General features: G+C 40.9%; 1 protein-coding gene across 1 annotated transcript in view; it reads left to right on the forward strand.

The window, feature by feature from the left end:
* Positions 1-13,610, forward strand: part of LOC112260592 (ankyrin repeat domain-containing protein 13C-like) — a 29,080-nt gene that overhangs the window by 8,999 nt on the left and 6,471 nt on the right. Inside the window, exons 4-8 of the mRNA XM_024435822.2 lie at positions 4,177-4,262; positions 5,149-5,194; positions 11,580-11,646; positions 11,778-11,922; positions 12,229-12,360. Of these exons, the coding sequence (XP_024291590.1) occupies positions 4,177-4,262; positions 5,149-5,194; positions 11,580-11,646; positions 11,778-11,922; positions 12,229-12,360 (476 nt within the window). The remainder of the gene's footprint in view (positions 1-4,176; positions 4,263-5,148; positions 5,195-11,579; positions 11,647-11,777; positions 11,923-12,228; positions 12,361-13,610) is intronic.

The following is a 13,610-nucleotide window of genomic DNA, read 5'->3' on the forward strand; positions in this document are numbered from 1 at the left end:
GGGCTTAGTGTGACTGAAGGGGCACTGAGCAGCTCTACAGCTGGCTGGCTCCCTGGCTTTCTGTTCACTTTAATGCCCATGCTTCTAATGCATTTAACACAGCACTGTAAACTAGAAGTCTTAATATAGGTTACATTTTATTTGTGTTGATTATGTGGATTTGTTAGGAATGCTAGTTAAGTGAAGAGTCTGTTTTTTTTAATGGTGAGAGTATCGTAGAGGGATGAATGGGCTTCACTAGCTCGCTCAGTTTTTTTCTGTTTAATGCCTTGTTAGCAAAACAAAATCTAACTGCATAATATAAAATACTATTATCAATAGGCTAGTTTATAAAACATTCAATACAAGTAATTGTGAAGGTTAGGCTAAACATATATACATTTTTTTTATATTAGTGGGGCAAAAAAGTATTTAGTCAGCCAACAATTGTGCAAGTTCTCCCACTTAAAAAGATGAGAGGCCTGTAATTTTCATCATAGGTACACTTCAACTATGACAGACAAAATGAGAAAAAAAATCCAGAAAATCACATTGTAGGATTTTTAATGAATTTATTTGCAAATTATGGTGGAAAATAAGTATTTGGTCAATAACAAAAGTTTATCTCAATACTTTGTCATTGCCAACAAAGGGTATATAACAGAGGTCAAACATTTTCTGTAAGTCTTCACAAGGTTTTCACACACTGTTGCTGGTATTTTGGCCCATTCCTCCATGCAGATCTCCTCTAGAGCAGTGATGTTTTGGGGCTGTTGCTGGGAAACACGGACTTTCAACTCCCTCCCTTATTAAATTCCCTGTTATATGTTGACCAGGTTAGAGCTATGACCCTGTTATCCCAACATGTATTAGTATGCGTCTTCAGTCCTGCAGTAGGGATGCTTTGGCAGACTCGGGACAGAGGTCAGGCATGGGAAGGTCAGATCGCAGTGGGCAGGGAGGAGACAGCAGCTTGGCTCCATCCACACAGTACACCAAGGACACGCAAAGGCAGCCAAACTCTAGCCAGTGACTGTGGCAGTACTACTAGTGGTAAAATGAAAAGTTTAAAGATTTATTCGTCGTACTGTGCCTTCGGGAAGTATTCAGACTCCTTGAATTTTTCCACATTTTGTTAGGTTACAGCCTTATTCTAAAACTGATTAAATAGTTTTTTTCCCGCATCAATCTACACACAATACCCCATAATGACAAAGCAAAAACTGGTTTTTAGACATTTTAGCTAATTAATTTTTTAAAATTATAAAATGGAAATATCACATTCACATAAGTATTCAGACCCTTTACTCGGTAGTTTGTTGAAGCACATTTGGCAGCGATTACAACCTTGAGTCTTCTTGGGTATGACGCTACATTCTTGGCACACCTTTATTTGGGGAGTTTCTCCCATTCTTCTCTGCAGATCCTCTCAAGCTCTGTCAGGTTGGATGGGGAGTGTTGCTGCAAAGATAGTTTCAAGTTTCTCCAGAGATGTTAGATCAGTTTCAAGTCCAGGCTCTGGCTGGACCACTCAAGGACATTCGGAGACTTGTCCCGAAGCCACTCCTGCGTTGTCTTGGCTGTGTGCTAAGGGTCATTGTACTGTTGGAAAGTGAACCATATCCCCAGTCTGAGGTCTTGAGTGCTCTGGAGCAGGTTTTCATGAATGGTCTCTCTGTACTTTGCGCCATTCATCTTTGCCTCGATCCTGACTAGTCTCCCAGTCCCTGCCGCTGAAAAACATCCCCACAGCATGATGCTGCCACCACCATGCTTCACTGTAGGAATGGTGCCAGGTTTCCTTCGGTTGTGACCCTTGGCTTTCAGGCCAAAGAGTTCAATATTGGTTTCATCAGACCAGAGAATCTTGTTTCTCATGGTCTGAGAGTCTTTAAGTGACTTTTGGCCAACTCCAAGCGGGCTGTCATGTGCCTTTTACTGAGGAGTGGCTTCCGTCTGGCCACTCTACCATAAAGGCCTTGGTTGACCAAGGCCCTTATCCCCCGATTGTTCAGTTTTGCCGGGTGGCCAGCTCTAGCAAGAGTCTTGGTGGTTCCAAACTTCTTCCATTTAAGAATGATGGAGGCCACTGTGTTCTTGGGGACCTACAATGCTGAATATTTCTTTTGGTACCCTTCCCCAGATCTGTGCCTCGTCACAATCCTGTCTCAGAGCTCTACAGATAATTCCTTCAACCTCATTGCTTGGTTTTTGCTCTGACATGCACTGTCAACTGTGGGACCTTCATATAGACAGGTTTGTGCCTTTCCAAATCATGTCCAATCCGTTGAATTTACCACAGGCGGACTCCAAGTTGTAGAAACATCTCAAGGATGATCAATGGACACAGGATGCACCTGGGCCCAATTTCGAGTCTCATAGCAAAGGGTCTGAAAACTTATGTAAAGAAGCTATTTCTGTTTTATTTTTAACACATTTACAAACATTTCTAAAAACTTTTTCAGTTTTTGATTTGTTAAAAAAGTTTGAAATATCCAATAAATGTCATTCCACTTCATGATTGTGTCCCACTTGTTGTTGATTCTTCACAAAAAAATACAGTTTTATATCTTTATGTTTGAAGCCTGAAATGTGGCAAAAGGTCGCAAAGTTCAAGGGGGCCGAATACTTTCGCAAGGCACTGTACATTTCTCTACTATAAGACGCCTCCAATGTCGTTTTTAGAGACTATAGCAGTATTTCCAACCGCAGACCACATGTAACCACACCAGCCCAGGACCTCCACATCAAGCTTCTTTACTTACGGGGTCGTCTGCGACCAGCCATCTGGACAGCTGATGAGACCGAGGAGTATTTCTGTCTGTAATAAAACCCTTTTGTGGGAATTTTTTTATTGGCTGGGCCTAAGACCACCTATGGCTGTGCTGCTGCCCAGTCATGTGAAATCCATAGATTAGGGCCTAATTAATGTTTTTCAATTAATTGATTTCCTTGTATGGACTGTAACTCAGTAAAATCATTGAAATTGTGGTGATTTGTTCAGTGTAAGAGACAGCTGCAGAAAGAGAGTCATTACACGAAAGGAGTGCCTTTTGGTTTAACTTGGTGGAAAAAGATGTTCTCACACAATTCTAACATTCTGTCAGAAAGAGCACGTGTTCAACTTTAAAAAAACATGTTTTCACATCTCAAGAGGTTACATAAAACTTGACTATAGTAAGGGTCTAAGTGCCAAATAAAGTAACAGGGTCGACCATTTCAACTTAAAATCAGCAATCTGTCCCCTTGTGACAGGAGGAATGGAAGCTTGTTGTGTGCAACAGGGAGGGGCAATTGAATGCAAGCGTCACATTTAAAAACCTTTTTTCTTTTACATTTCTAGCTAGTCTATCTATGGGCAACAGAGTTGACGTGTTATGCTCGACCTGCTCAGTTTTCCAACACACTGATCAAGGTTACTGGATAGAAGATAGAGATATCACTCCAATTATAATTCTTTGCAAGATAGCACACTTCTTGAAATCCATCCAGAAACTCATTAGGGGTGTTGTATCACTGAAGTTCAGCATGTATTTAACTGTGCAGTGTGTAAGGTGACTCATGTCATAGGCAGCCTCCCCTTTGTACTCTGCTGCACCACAGAGCCACAGTCTGGATTTGCTGGCTGCATCAGTGTTTGAGCAACTGCCCCTAAAAAATAACTTTTCATTTAGAAAACAGCCTATGTGACATCGATATGAGTCAAACATATACAGTGGGGCAAAAAAGTATTTAGTCAGACACCAATTTTGCAAGTTCTCCCACTTAAAAAGATGAGAGATGTCAAAATTGACTACAAAGTGTAAATAGGATAACTTTGGTTTTAAAGTCAGAGTAGTATCAGGCAAAAACCCATTGGATTACTGTTACAGTATATCACTTGGTTGAATGATTTATCACTCTGTCATTGACTGGCTGGGTATCTCCTTTTTCTTCTCTCACTGTCATTGAAGCGTGGGTTTACAAAGCTCATCTTCTTTCACTTTTTGGTTTAGTGTTGTGTAACGCTTTTGAAAGTTGCTTTTTGCAAGATCATCTGCCCTTGTAATCCCTTCTGCTGTGTGTGTGGTCTCAGGGTAGAAACTTACACATATAGAATATCTAGGCTATGGAAAATATTGGCTTTGTCTTGTATGGTGTTGTATAGCAGTGCCTTGCTATGGCTTTGTTGTGATCTCCTTCTTCTCCCATCGTCAGTCACAGCCATACTGCGAAAGCTGAAGCAGCAGTCCAGAGAGAGTGTGGCGGACAAGAGGCCCAAGCTGCTGAGAGCGCTGAAGGAGGTGAGGCTTTGACAGCCAACTAGGCTAGCCTACTACAGCATACATAATGTATGGCGTGCACAGATCCTTTGTCAAAGTACTTGAGCTGCGCTTAATTTATTTTTGCCAGTAGAGTGGAATAAATTGAATATTTCCAAAACTATTTGACATACAATTGGGTCCGATATTATTGACCCCCTTGATAAAGATGAGCAATAACGACTGTATAAAATAAATAATACATATACCTAACTATATTGTATGCTCCAAACAATTGAGAAATTGTATTATTTTATATATTCTTATTTACAATTAAGGTGGCTCCAAAATGACACTGCATTATTTACCATTCATTTCTGTTGGGCACCAAATAATCTTATACACAACCAAAACAAACTGCAAATGAATCCATGAAGTCATTTTGTGCTTGGAATATGGGACCAAATACTTTATTTATAATAATCTTTAGGGGTGTCAATCATTTTGACCCCTACCTTTTTGAGGTAAAAAAAAAAGATTACTTGTTAAACAAAATCTCTTTCTCTCAGCAATTTTATTATGATAAAATAATATATATATAAATTTTTTGCATACAAAATATCTCTATCTGTATGATTTATTTCATAAATTAATAATTGGTCATCTTTATTTAGGGTGTCAGTAATTTCAGTTAGTTTGTTCCATAGCTAGTAGTAGTATCAGTTCACTATCTGTCCATACCTTTCTTTAATCTTTCTCTCCAACCTCAGCATCTGTCCATAATAACAGCACCAAAATACATTTGCCCCTTTTTAAAATGTTTTTAACAATTTACAGCTATAAAGGAACTTATTTGTGCATTTTGTTTGACAGTGTGTGGCTTGCATGACAATATAATAATGTACAACGTTTTTTAAAATCTTCATAGCTTGGTGACTTCTACTTTGAGCTTCACTGGGACTTTCAAAGTTGGGGTGAGTTGCCACTACATGATATGCAATACATTAAAATAAGCTGCATCGAGCCAACATTTCCTTTCACACACTCTATTCATTGTTATTCTTAGTGCAGGACACCTTCGCCAGGTAGTTTCATTCTCCAATCTAATTAGCCTGTATTTAAAAATACAAATAAATGGTCTGTTACCGTTCTATCTTGGCTGTGAGTGTGGTGTGTTAATTGCTTAGAGGGTTTGTGGTGCTCTTTCGGCTCAGGGATTTGTTAAAGAGATTGTTCGGGATTTAGTTTTTTTATGTCTGCGTGCAATATGAAAGAAGTTAGTGGTGGTTTTGCGAGCCAATGCTTTGTGGGGGGGGAGGGGGGGGGTGGACTGTGGGAGGGGTCTCGAATGTTGAGGGACAGGTATTGGAGAACTGTGGGGGGATCTTGGAGGGTTTGTGTTCGGGTTCGCGTTTTTTGGCCTGGTGGGAGATCTGTCAACATTGACCCTGGATGCTTCTGTGTGTCACTATGAATGGGAGTCTGTTGGATGACTGGTATGATGCAGTTGTTGAGCGGCTTCACTACAAGTATATTGTATGTTTTGGATAGTCAATAAAAAAATAAGTTTAAAAAAACAAGTTAGAGGTAGTTTTGCGAGCCAATGCTAACTGGCACTAGCTTAGCACAGGGGTTTATATTTGGGGGCCCCCCTTCCAGCATTGGGGAATATCCGGCACCTCCCCCGCACGTTCCACGTATATTTCTATGGGCACAAGCACTGTTCATGACACAAACTGTTCACACCCCTCTTGTTAGTGGAGAGAATTTTGCAGGTTTAAAGTTTATTTCCTGCCATTCTACACATTTGTCATGGGGTGCAAGGAACAATTTTGCAGTTTTAAAGCTAATTTTCATGCAATTCTATACATTTTGCCATGCCTAATGTGTATTCATGTAATATTTCAGTGACAAAAGGCACAACAGAACACTGTACTGTCTACACTCGGTTTGTTGTTTATATTAAAATTGTTTCCTTAAATAGACTCTAATCAGAGCTACAGTTTGTTGCTAAGGATTCCATGACGCGGTTAGCCTTTACGACTGGGACTGCAAGTTTGTGTTAAATTTTTTTGCATGGATTCCGCGAGTGCTAGCTGGCTGTACTACAGACACCTGTCGTCGTCGTGGGAAAGACTCATTGTTATCTTTTTGTAAAACAACTGGTTGCAGTAAAGAGCCAACGTGGATACTAAGGAGATCCTGAGGGAAATCGACGAGTACCAACAGCTTTACGCTATGGAGGAACAACATACTCCCTCACAAAATAACTTTAACCTGACAAAACAAAGAAAAACAGATTTATCTACAGACACGGACAATTTACTTGCCGTTGAAGTAGAGGCTAGTGCTCTGTCTGGAATCCATGCAGCGCTGGAAAATTGTGTGAGTAGGTAGCAGGGCTGAGGGGGAGTTTGGAGTTCAGCCAGAGAGAAATTCTCACGCTCCAAGGAGAAAACAAGGCACTTACAGCCAAGGTAAAAATCCACGATTCCTACATGGATTGTCTACTCGGGGAAAACAGGGTGATGACGAAGTCAGTACTAGACATACAAAGTCATAGCATGCGTGAAAATCATTTTTTTTTCTGGGATTCCTGAGGACGCATCCAATAATCCAGAGGGCGCGAGACCAAGGGTCCCCGACCGATCATCCGATCATCACAATATTTGAACACTACCATCAAAAGGAGCTAATCAAGAGCAGGGGAAGGGAGCTTAAAAGGACCAAATTCAGTCTCAATGACCAATTTCTAAGAGAGATAAACGAACATCGTAAGAGACTGTATTCGGTACAAAGGCAACAAAGGGAGAAGGGCCTTTCTCATTGTGGACAAAGTCTTTATAGATGAACAGCTATTCCGAGACAGCTCCATAACACCATGGCTGTACTAAATTCTACAGGGACTTCAGGTTACAAAAAAAGAAAGTATGGGAACTGTAAAAACATTAGAAATAGGGGATATTTGGAGACTAAAAAACCCCGACCTAGTGAGATAAACATGGAGGAAACTTAATCAACTTAATCGTCTTGACTACTTTCTTGTCTATTTCTCTCTTGCATCAAAGGTCAAAAAAGTTTTAATAAGAGATAGAATGCGATGGGATCATCATCTAATTGGCATTCACATAACTTATAGATTTTCCACGTGGACATTGGAAATTTAATCAAAGTTTACTGGAGGACAACTTATTTTTAACTAAGACAAAATAATTTATAACTGAATTTTTCCAGTATAATATAGGTTCAGCAAATCCCCTTATTGTTTGGGATACCTTTAAATGTACCTTGGGTGGGTTGAAATTATTAAATATAAAAGCATTAAACCTCTTTCTAAAAGCTTCACTTATTCAAAAGTTTTACTTGAACCCTAAATGGTTCTCAAGTAGATTACTAAGAAAAGCTCATCGGTTGTTTAAAAATTGCCTTTTTGCCTTTGCAGTTTGCCATGTCTCATTTTCGATTAATTGAAAATGATACTTTGAAAATATTATCTCTCTTTCAAACAAGCATTGAAGAGCTGGCTACAATTTCAAATTCATCCCTCTGAAAAGATAAAACAAATATTACAACAAATATTATGGCTGAACTCGAATGTGCTGGTTGATAAAATACCTGTATTTATAGGAAAGATGTTTGAAAGGGTGTTTTGTTCTTAAACGATATTGTAAATTGGAATGCTAGCTTAATGTCCTTCGTGGAGTTATCAGAATTGTACGGGAAGGTCTGCTCGTTCAAAGAGTACAACCAATTGATTTACAGCATTACCCCAAAAAGGGAGGAGGCAGGTGGCAGCGGGATGAGGTAGGGAACTGGTCTGTAAAGGATCAAAACTGACAGAGAAATAAAAATAGCATAAATAGAAAAGTATACCAGTTTCATTTGAGGACCATAATGTTGACAACTGTGCATTACAGATTGCAAAATAGTTGGGAAGAGATTTTTGATGTACCAATTCCATGGTACAGGGTGTATGAGTTGATATATAAAACAACGCAAGATTCAAGACCGAGCTTTTCAGCTAAAATTATTATATAGAATTTTTTTTTCTTGTTGTGAATTTGTACCCCTTTTTCTCCCCAATTTCGTGGTATCCAATTGTTTTAGTAGCTACTATCTTGTCTCATCGCTATAACTCCCGTACGGGCTCGGGAGAGACGAAGGTTAAAGTCAAGGCGTCCTCTGATACACAACCCAACCAAGCCGCACTGCTTCTTAAACACAGCGCGCATCCAACCCGGAGGCCAGCCGCACCAATGTGTCGGAGGAAACACTGTGCACCTGGCAACCTTGGTTAGCGCGCACTGCGCCCGGCCCGCCACAGGAGTCGCTGGTGCGCGATGAGACAAGGACATTCGTACCGGCCAAGCCCTCCATAACCGGGACAACGCTAGGCCAATTGTGCGTCGCCCCACGGACCACCCGGTCGCGGCCGGTTACGACAGAGCCTGGGCGCGAACCCAGAGTCTCTGATGGCACAGCTGGCGCTGCAGTACAGAGCCCTTAACCACTCGGGAGGCCTATATAGAATTCTTGCCACCAACAAAATGTTGAATATGTGGGGCATAAAATCATCGAAGTTCTGCAGATTTGGTTGTGAAGATACAGAATCAATAGACCATTTATTTTGGTATTGCCCTCAGGTAGCCTGCTTCTGGTCTTAGGTTCAGGAATGGCTGAAAATGCATAGCATTGATCTAAAATTGACCCTCTAAATAGTACTGTTATGTGATCTGGAGAGACCGGGTAGGTCAATTACTAATATACTAGTACTCTTAGTAAAAGTATTTATCTTCAAATCGCAATCTGTAGATTCTATTCAATAAGATAGATTGAAATTGTATGTTAACCATCACAGGATAGTTGACACATACATGTAATAGTGCCAGACATGGATACAAATATATACAGTTGGCATTGCTGTTATGATTTTAGTTGTCCTTGATGTCCTTTTTTTTTTTTTTTTTTTTTTTTTTGCAGGGTTTGCTGTTTTCTTCTGTCTTTTTCTTTTTTCTCTTTAGTTCATTCTCTTGATTGTTGATGCATTGGGGGGGTTCTTGGGAGTGGGGAATGGAATTAATTGTATTTTTTATTTTTCTTCTTCTGGGGGGGGACTGTGGGAGGGGTCTCGAATGGTATTGACCCTAGATGCTTCTGTGTGTTGCTACAAAAAGAAGTTAGAGAGAGTTTTGCGAGCAACTGGCGTTAGCGCTAGAAGTTTACATACACTTAGGTTGGAGTCATTAATTTGTTTTTCAACCACTCCACAAATTTCTTCTTAACAAACTATAGTTTTGGCAAGTCGGTTTGGACATCTACTTTGTGCATGACACAAGTCATTAGTCCAACAATTGTTTACAGACATATTATTTCACTTATAATTAATTGTATCACAATTCCAGTGGGTCAGAAGTTAACATACATAAGTTGACTGTGGCTTTAAACAGCTTGGAAAATTCCAGAAAATGAGGTCATGGCTTTAGAAGCTTCTGATAGACTAATTGACATAATTTGAGTCAATTGGAGGTGTACATGTGGATGTATTTCAAGGCCTACTGTCAAACTCAGTGCCTCTTTGCTTGATATCATGGGAAAATCAAAAGAAATCAGCCAAGACCTCAGAAAAAAATGTGTAGACCTCAACAAGTCTGGTTCATCCTTGGGAGCAATTTCCAAACGACTGAAGGTACCACGTTCATCTGTACAAACAATAGTATGCAAGTATAAACACCATGGGACCACGCAGCCGCCATACCGCTCAGGAAGGAGACGCATTCTGTCTCCTAGAGATTAACATACTTTGGTGTGAAATGTGCAAAACAATCCCAGAATAACAGCAAAGGATCTTGTGAAGATGCTGGAGGAAACAGGTACAAAAGTATCTATATCCACAGTAAAACGAGTCCTATATCGACCTGAAAGACCACACAGCATGGAAAAAGCCACTGCTCCAAAACCGGCCAGACTACGGTTTGCAACTGCACATGGGGACAAAGATCGTACTTTTTGGAGAGATGTCTGATGAAACAAAAATAGAACTGTTTGGCCATAATGACCATCAATATGTTTGGAGGAAAAAGGGAGAGGCTTCCAAGCCGAAGAACACCATCCCAACCGTGAAGCACGGGGGTGGCAGCATCATGTTGTGGGGGTGCTTTGCTGCAGGAGAGGCTGGTGCACTTCACAAAATAGATGGCATCATGAGGTAGGAAAATTATGTGGATATATTGAAGCAACATCTCAAGACATCAGTCAGGAAGTTAAAAGCTTGGTCGCAAAATGTCTTCCAAATAGATAATGACCCCAAGCATACTTCCAAAGTTGTGGCAAAATGGCTTAAGGACAACAAAGTCAAGGTATTGGAGTGGCCATCACAAAGCCCTGACCTCAATCGTATATAGAACATTTGTGGGCAGAACTGAAAAAGCGTGTGCGAGCAGGGAGGCCTACAAACCTGAGTCAGTTACACCAGCTGTGTCAAGAGGAATGGGACAAAATTCACCCAACTTATTGTGGGAAGCTTGTAGAAGGCTACCAAAAACGTTTGACCCAAGTTAAACAATTTAAATATATTCAAATACTAATTGAGTGTATGTAAACTTCTGACCCACTGGGAATATGATGGAATAAATAAAAGCTGAAATAAATCATTCTCGCTACTATTATTCTGACATTTCACATTCTTAAAATAAAGTGGTGATCCTAACTGACCTAAGACAGGGAATTTTTACTAGGATTAAATGTCAGGAATTGAGTTTAAATGTATTTGGCTAAGGGTATGTAAACTTCCGACTGCAACTGTATATGGCCTAAAAAAAACAAAATATAAAATTAGTAGCTGACATGGGCTAGTTGATCTGGACATTTCTGACAAGGTATGCAATGACTAACGTGACAAGAGGAACTGACGATGCACTAACCAGTTTTGATATTGCACCACGTACTTTCTACTATTACAACTTTCAGGATTAAGTTTAAAGCCAGACTGAGTTCCTTTCAAAAATAAAAGTAAAAATTGAGGGGGGGCTGACCCCCACTGCTGACCCTTCAGGGAGGGCCCCACAGTTTGGGAACCACTGGCCTAGTGCAACGACTGGAAGTCTAGCTGTACCTGAAGACTTCACCTTTGCCCTAAGCTAGTTAGCATTGGCTGGCGAAACTACTTCTAACTTCATCATACTGGATACAGAGACACAACAATTGTATCCACGAGTTCATCTGACTCTGGGGAAGTAGATAACTATCCCTTTCATTTATATACCACATAATGATACCAAATATTATCTCTGCAGTTTATCTTAATGAATCCTATCCGTTAACTACGGTTGATTATTACATTTTATTTCTTGTGTCTCTTAGTGCCCTTGCTCTCCCGTATTTTGCCATCTGATAACTGCAAGATCTACAAGCAGGGGATCAACATCAGGTAAGGCATCACATACACATTTGACACAGAAGCCAGCTACAAGTTGTGAGGATTATAGCTGGCGTGTGCAACCACTCATCTCCCAGAGTTAACCCATTACACTCTTTCTCCTTCTCTTTCTCCTTTGACAGACTGGACACAACTCTGATAGACTTCTCAGATATGAAGTGTCAGAGAGGAGACCTCAGCTTCATCTTTAACGGAGATGCTCCGCCCTCCAAGTCCTTCTATGTCCTGGACAATGAGCAGAAGGTGTACCAGCGGATACACCACGAGGTGATCTATATGGTTTGGTACCATGTCCTCCAAACCACCCAACCTCACATGAATGTGATCTATATGGTCTGGTACCATGTTCTCCAAGTCACCCAACCTTACACGAATGTTTGTATTGCCCTGGCAAAGGTTGATTGATTGAAAGCTCAGCTATTGTTACAATGGATCATATTCTTTTTCTTCTGGAATCTAATGTGTGTGGAAGTTCTCTTTTCACCATGTCACCCATAAAGATAATGGGACCTATTGAATTCTGTGATGTCATTATGATGATGATTATGACGACTGCCTGATGTGTCCCTGCAGGAGTCTGAGATGGAGACTGAGGAGGAGGTGGACATCCTGATGAGCAGTGATGTCTATTCTGCCACCCTGTCCACCAAGTCTATCACCTTCTCCCGCAGTCAGATCGGCTGGCTCTTCAGGGAGGACAAGACGGTAAGCACCCCTCCCGGTCCTGTTCAGTAGGCAATTTATTTTGTTGAAACACAGCAGAATGTGGGGAGGGGTGCAGGGGTCACTTGAATATAGAGGGAATAATACAATTGGTCTTTGATCTTAAGCTGTGTTTATTTAACTAGGCAAGTCAGTTCAGAACAAATTCTTATTTACAATGACGGCCTACCAAAAGGCAAAAGGCCTCCTGCGGGGACGGGAGCTGGGATTAAAAATGTAAAATAAAATATAAATATAGGACAAAACACACATCACGACAAGAGAGACAACACAACACTACATAAAGACAGACCTAAGACAACAATATAGCAAGGCAGCAACACATGACAACACAGCATGGTAGCAGCACATGACAACAACATGGTAGCAACACCACATGGCAGCAGCACATGGTAGTAGCACATAACATGGTACAAACATTATTGGGCACAGACAACAGCACAAAGGGCAAGAAGGTAGAGACAACAATACATCACGCAAATCAGCCACAACTGTCAGTAAGAGTGTCCATGATTGAGTCTTTGAATGAAGAGATTGAGATAAAACTGTCCAGTTTGAGTGTTTGTTGCAGCTCGTTCCAGTCGCTAAGTGCAGCAAACTGAAAAGACGAGCGACCCAGGGATGTGTGTGCTTTGGGGACCTTTAACAGAATGTGACTGGCAGAACGGGTGTTGTATGTGGAGGATGAGGGCTGCAGTAGATATCTCAGATAGGGGGGAGTGAGGCCTAAGAGGGTTTTATAAATAAGCATCAACCAGTGGGTCTTGCAACAGGTGTACAGAGATCACCAGTTTACAGAGGATTATAGAGTGCAGTGATGTGTCCTATAAGGAGCATTGGTGGCAAATCTGATGGCCTAATGGTAAAGAACATTTAGCCGCTCAAGAGCACCCTTACCTGCCGATCTGTAAATGATGTCCCCGTAATCTAGCATGGGTAGGATGATCATCTGAATCATGGTTAGTTTGGCAGCTGGGGTGGAAGAGGAGTGATTACAATAGAGGAAACCAAGTATAGATTTAACTTTAGCCTGCAGCTTTGATATGTGCTGAGAGAAGGACAGTGTACTGTCTAGCCATACTCCCAAGTACTTGTATGAGGTAACTACCTCAAGCTCTAAACCCTCAGAGGTAGTAATCACACCTGTGGGGAGAGGGGCATTCTTCTTACCAAACCACATTACCTTTGTTTTGGTGGTGTTCATAACAAGGTTAAGGGCAGAGAAAGCTTGT

The sequence above is a fragment of the Oncorhynchus tshawytscha genome, linkage group LG10 (assembly GCF_018296145.1).
Source record: "Oncorhynchus tshawytscha isolate Ot180627B linkage group LG10, Otsh_v2.0, whole genome shotgun sequence".
Classification (NCBI taxonomy): domain Eukaryota; kingdom Metazoa; phylum Chordata; class Actinopteri; order Salmoniformes; family Salmonidae; genus Oncorhynchus; species Oncorhynchus tshawytscha.